This window comes from Lepeophtheirus salmonis, chromosome Z (genome assembly GCF_016086655.4).
Source record: "Lepeophtheirus salmonis chromosome Z, UVic_Lsal_1.4, whole genome shotgun sequence".
Taxonomy (NCBI): Eukaryota; Metazoa; Arthropoda; class Copepoda; order Siphonostomatoida; family Caligidae; genus Lepeophtheirus; species Lepeophtheirus salmonis.
The window spans coordinates 12,537,395-12,543,394 of NC_092584.1; the positions used below are offsets into that span (position 1 = coordinate 12,537,395).

At 33.4% G+C, this 6,000-nt stretch overlaps 1 protein-coding gene across 5 annotated transcripts in view; it reads left to right on the forward strand.

Moving 5' to 3' along the window:
* The window catches only part of LOC121130085 (oxidative stress-induced growth inhibitor 1), a 29,791-nt gene extending 24,551 nt beyond the window's left edge, over nucleotides 1–5,240 (forward strand). For 4 of the 5 annotated variants that reach the window (XM_040725794.2, XM_040725793.2, XM_071893830.1 and 1 more), the window contains 4 exons: nucleotides 3,141–3,280; nucleotides 3,342–3,493; nucleotides 3,552–3,722; nucleotides 3,804–5,240. In XM_040725794.2, coding sequence (XP_040581728.1) covers nucleotides 3,217–3,280; nucleotides 3,342–3,493; nucleotides 3,552–3,722; nucleotides 3,804–5,132 — 1,716 coding nt within the window. In that variant the 5' untranslated portion in view covers nucleotides 3,141–3,216 and the 3' untranslated portion in view covers nucleotides 5,133–5,240. Of the gene's footprint in view, nucleotides 1–3,140; nucleotides 3,290–3,341; nucleotides 3,494–3,551; nucleotides 3,723–3,803 lie in introns of all 5 variants that reach the window. The other variant, XM_040725795.2, reaches the window with a different exon arrangement.
* Nucleotides 5,241–6,000: the final 760 nt, after the last annotated feature.

The window sequence follows — 6,000 nt, forward strand, 5'->3', positions numbered from 1 at the left end:
GTTGGGGAACTCAAGCCTTGTTTTGTGTGGGCACAGCTCCCAAGTGTCCCCATAGGCTTTAAAACAAAGTCGCACCTGTTAGCTTGAGGAGATACAGGGTCGTAATTATATCTTTTTATTGTGCAGCATGCCACTTTTTATGATGAGGACATCACTTAGTCATTTCCCCTTATGTCGTATGCAGCTTTTTCTTCCCTTCCTAGAGTTTCCCTTGTGTTAATTTAGTTAAAAGGATGAATTCATGGTACTTGGTAATTTTGCCTTAAACCATTTCACCTTAAAGCTATTTTACCTCAAGTATATTTCGCCATAATATATAAATAAATGTGGCTTATACGTCGTTATTGTTTATTTTTGGTTCAAATTGATATTCCCTTAGAATTTCCTAAATCAAAATATGTAATATTTATTACTATAGAACTAATTAAATGTTTATTTTCTATTGGAATAATAATGGAATTAGACTGTTGCCTCATATTATGGTTGTTCGTCGATCCATGTCTCTTTTCTAGTATAAATAACACAGGTGTTAACAATTAGAGGAGGGAATTTTGTAATTTAAAAAAAAATCCCCAAGTTAAAAGTAGAATACATAAAAACTTAGTTTAAAGTGTTTTTATTGACTCGGTACCTTGTACTGAACTCGATATATTTTCCTTTTTAGGATGAAAAAAGGATGAAAAAAGACACACTTCTTGAGATACCCTTAGAACTTATTCATAATACGTAGGGATGAGCTATGATGTAAATCCGGTTTGTTTTTTAGCTGGTCCGTTAATTGGTAGTAGAAAGAATGATTTATTTTTTCACTTAGCAGTTGTCATTCTTATCTAATTCTTGAGAAGTGAACATCCTTTCCTAAATACATAGATTCAATTATATTCAAAACCTCTTTGAACGTTCGTGTGGGCTCTTAACAGACGGAGCGTAACCCTGAGGATTTGTTGAGGAATTATAATAGTAGGTCCTTTTTGGAGGCAGAGGGTCATTGGGAATCTACATCAGAGTAATTCTTGTAAATGTCCTTGTTTATATCCTTTTCTCCTTCCTCTCTTGTCATACTGATTGTAGATTATCTTATGAAACGTCATGAGCATTATTCTTCAAATTTTATGGGTTACCAAGTTGGTTTTTGTTTTTTGCCCATTCTACACTGGATTTTCATCATTGGAGATGAGGAATATCATAGCTGATATTACAGAAAAATATTCAATTCATACTTTAAACAAAGGATCTATTGAAAAATATGCATCTCCAAGTATTTTTATTGCATTTTGTAAGGATCCTATTTTTTATGCGGGTCTACTAGTAAATAGTAAACATTATCATTATATTTTTGCCGATTTCAATGCCAATTTCATAACGTCATGCCTCGTGAAAGAAAAATCGAGGGAGTGTAAGGACGGAAATTCTAACTTGATCATCCATCTCAAGGGATATTCGGATTCCAAATTCCATGAGGGACGATGGGAGGAGAATTCAACCGAGGAAAACTACCAGACCTCATAAGATGGAGTTGAGTTGGGAATGACATACCAGGATCGAAACAATAAAGCGATTCATTCAATAGAGAAGATAATTTTAATATTTCAAAATGGGATCATTTAAAAAATACAAAATGGAACCAAAATATTTTTTCAAATTTCCTTTTTTTGTATTAACCATTAAATATTTTTCTATTACTTGAATTCATTTGCACAAAATGAGTGTTCCCCTGTGTAGTCCATCATGTCTAATGATAATTAATAAGGGGCAAATGATTAGAAATTATTCTATTCAAATTGTTGCCGTGTTTATTTATTTTCTTATTTTACTAATCTTATTACTTATTTTGTTTTTGGTTCGAATTTAATACATAGTGTTTACATGTTTGGTGTATTTATTTAAATTTCGGTACATGATTCCATAATTTTTTGTGGGGGAAAAAATGAACCATTTATTGCATTTTATAGTAATATACATAATATATTTTGATTAAAACATTCCAAAGGAACATAAATTTCAACCAAAAATAACGGAAGCGCCTTATTAATCTACTTTATTTATATATTAAAGCAAAATATCCTTGAGGCAAAATGATCAACTAATGATCCTTTTGGGGATGCTCTGAATGGAAGCTTGGTCTCTTTACATGAACCAAGAACATGGTTCTCAATGGAAGGGAAAGTCTATTCTATACAAATTTTGGGTTTCATCGTAATAGTAGATTATTTTATACAGGGTGGCCCATTGAAATATGAACACTTACTAATTCAATAATTAATGAAGGTTGAGTGATTGAGGCTCATATTTCTATATATTAAAGCATAAACAATAGTTATAACGCCAAACAAACCCGAGTTCTCTAGCTTACGTACAAGTCGAGAAAATGACACTTGAACGTGATTGACGAATTTCCATTTTGCATAGTTTTGACATTGAACTGTATAGAGTGGGGGAAAAAAACCAGATTTGTTTTTATGCGTAATTAAATGATGTTTAAATAAATTATAATTTTTTTTTTGTACTTATTAATACTGCTTTAAGCTTTTTGTTTTCCCTTGTTTTGTTTTTCCATACTAAGCCTTTCTAACATGATCGAGACATGCCTTTTTTTAAAAGAAACTCTACCTAAACGTGAAGTATATGTGTTTAAATACGAGTTAATATTGATTTTCTTTTAAACGCTCAAACAATATATGTACTACAGTTGACCCTCGATGGGAATCCGATTTTGTTTGCCGTTCGATCTTAAGTGATCCTTTCTAGATCTACTTAAATCGATATTTTAGTAGATAATTAGTCTTTGACTGTGAAAGGAGATTTCACTGTTTTACAATGAATTGATCGTTATTAAATCGGTCTAAACCCGTGATCTCGCCTCAAAATGAATCCTTGCTAAACTTTGTAAAGCAATATTTGCTCATTTGAAAACAACAAGGTTTTAACTGAGCCCGATTATTTTTAAATTTTGATCAATCCTGATGGGTCCAAATTCCGAATTAGATTGACTAAAAATAAATTATAAGGATATTAGATCGGTTTAAAATTTCTGGCCCGAATTACAACATTAAAATGTACAAATTCTATACAAATATTTACTATACATACTATTTAATTATGCATTATTCAAAATTAATTAATTATTTATATTTTTTTAGAAGGGAACTCTTAACGAGTAGAAGAAAATTATCATCCAGGGAATTTGAAAGTGAGACCACGAGAGGAGTCTTTGTCATGCCTGTTAGGTCGAGCAGAAGCATCAAAAATCACCATGACTACAAGGATGCTGTGATCGTTGGTTAGACGAGTTTAGCTTGTATAGTACATACTTGCAGTTGACTCATAATTTTTACTTATAGGAAATGGCCCGTCCGGTATTACGTTGTCGTATATGTTATCTGGAAATATACCTTATTACAAGGGGAAATCCGCTGATGAATATCTACATCTTCGTCTGCAAGAAGAATCGGACAATCCCTTGGTTTTGCAAAACTTGGAGTTTTTATCTGAAGTACATTTAATCTCAAGAGCGGAGGAGACATTCACTAACCTGTTACTTTATTTCTTAGGGCCTTCAAGGTCGTTCCAACAATCCCGTTTCGTTGTTGTTCGACGCTTTGGCCCATCCTGATGCAGACCTTGGAATTCATAAAGACAGCTTAATGGATTGGAAGTATGATCCGAATTTTTCATTTAGTCACGTTGTGTTGGGACGAGGATGTCCCGGAGGAACTTGGGCTGTACGTTTTATAATAATATATTTTGAATATAACCATGATTCAATTTTTAGCTTTGATTTGTAAGTGTATTTATATTTATAGTCAATGGAAGGAGAATTTTTAACTCTTAGTCTTGGTAGCTGGATGGAGCTTCCCAATTTAAAAATCAAAGAATACATTCAAAGTATATGTGGCGTGGACAAAGAAGGGAGTCGAGTCCCTATCTCTGCTGTAGCCGAATATTACAAGTCCTATGTTGACAAAATGGGGTTATTCAACAATTTCATCAACGGTGTAGAGGTAACATCTGTGACAAAGTTAAGGGATAAGGATACAAGTGGATATTATTATGCCCTTGAAGACGAATCAGACTCAGATGTATCAGAATGCCAAACATCTTTTAATTCATGCAGACGATGTTACATGGATGAATATTCTGCAAGGGATGAAGAGTTGGAGAGAATGATGACTAAAATATCATCTAACTGTTCATGGGATCCAATTTGCAATCCTAGTCTATATAGCTCGCCTTGTCATTTCTTTAACCCCGCATCTTCAACATCAACTTCGACCTCTTCCTCCAGCACATCACCACCTTCGACATCCTCTAGTAACACTTTATCATCAAACAAGAAGGACGAAGAAAATGAAGGCACACTTTGGAAAGTCTCGGGATTCAGAAAAGATGATAATGGGATATTCCCTTTCACTTATATAACTCCGAGTGTCGTCCTTGCAGCTGGATCATATGACAATTCTAATAAATTGAAATGCCGTGGAGAAATGGAGGCCGAATCACGGATTATTCGTTCGTTACGAGATTTCGAACACCATTTGGAAGAAATTCAAGAATCGAAATTGCCCATATGTATTATTGGCTCAGGTTTATCGGCAGCGGATGCAGTTTTAGCAGCTCTGCAACACAAAATAAAGGTAATTCACTCATTCAGAAGACAGCCACATGATCCTAACTTCATCTATTCCAAATTACCCAAAGTGAGCTATCCAGAATACCATAGATTTCACAAAATGATGAAATTTGAGATTACGTCTCCATACTACACACCTATTCCTTCGACTCTTGTGAAAACCACAGCGCTCAAGGATGGATTTGTTAGAATTACATTTAGTGATGGGCAAATAGTTGATGCCTCTTTTCTCATATCTCTCATTGGATCATTCTCTAATCTCAGTTTCATTGAAGGGCATGAAGAATTAGGTATTCTTCCTGATCAACCCATTTCGAGAGATAATCCAATATATATTGATACTTATACCCATGAATGCATTTCACATCCTGGGGTCTACGCAATGGGGCCCCTCGTAGGGGATAACTTTGTACGATTCCTTCAAGGAGGAGCCTTGGCCATTTCCAGTGATCTTGTTAAACGGAAAGAAAAAAAAAATCAATTCTTAATGAAAGAACTATGATTTGTTCAAGTACATTCGCATGCAATTCAAACAGTAAAATATGCAATAAAGTTAATAAATCTAGTGTTAGTTTAAAATAAAAATTGTAATAAAGATCAATTAATATTATTAGAGTAGGTTGGGTCTAATTAAAGGACTAGAGGGAAAGATTGGACACTGATTTGAAGGTGGACATGCTTTTTCCTTCTCTTTGCTGATTGGTTTAAAATTGTCAGCTTCCATAAAGCCTCTTTTTAAGATATTGAAGTTAATTTATGTACTACTTTGTGTACTTAATTTAGTTATATATCAAAATTAGCCTATACTTTTTAATTGTAATATATTTTTCGTAATGCTAACGTACCGTACATTGTATTGTAATAATATATCATCTTCGAGTAATTCCTCAGCTATAAGAAGATACTGTGTTGTCTGAACAACAAACTGATATTATACATTATATTTCTTGCTTTATTCTAAACCAAATTAAGAAATGTCAGTCTGTTTGTTCAGACTGCCTTTGCTTTTTTTATTTTGGGCCACTAGTGATAGTTCCCATATTCAATACTCCTTCATCATAAAGATTTTATCGGTCCCTCTTTATACCTCTGTCTCAAGTAAGTCTTCAAAAATATATTCATTAGAGCGGAGAAACGATTTTGAAACATATTAAAACTCAAGAATGTAGTGATTTAAGAAATATAATCCAAATCCTGCAAAATCTAATTGATAAAGAAAAAACAAATATATCCCTAAGCGATTGTCATAATATTAAGACAAAAATTATTCGAAAATTTTGCCAAATTCGTATAAAGATGCGTGCAAAACTTTCTCGAAAGAGGCGAACAGAGAAAGGAGGAACAATGTTCGGTCTAGTAAATGTGCAAGT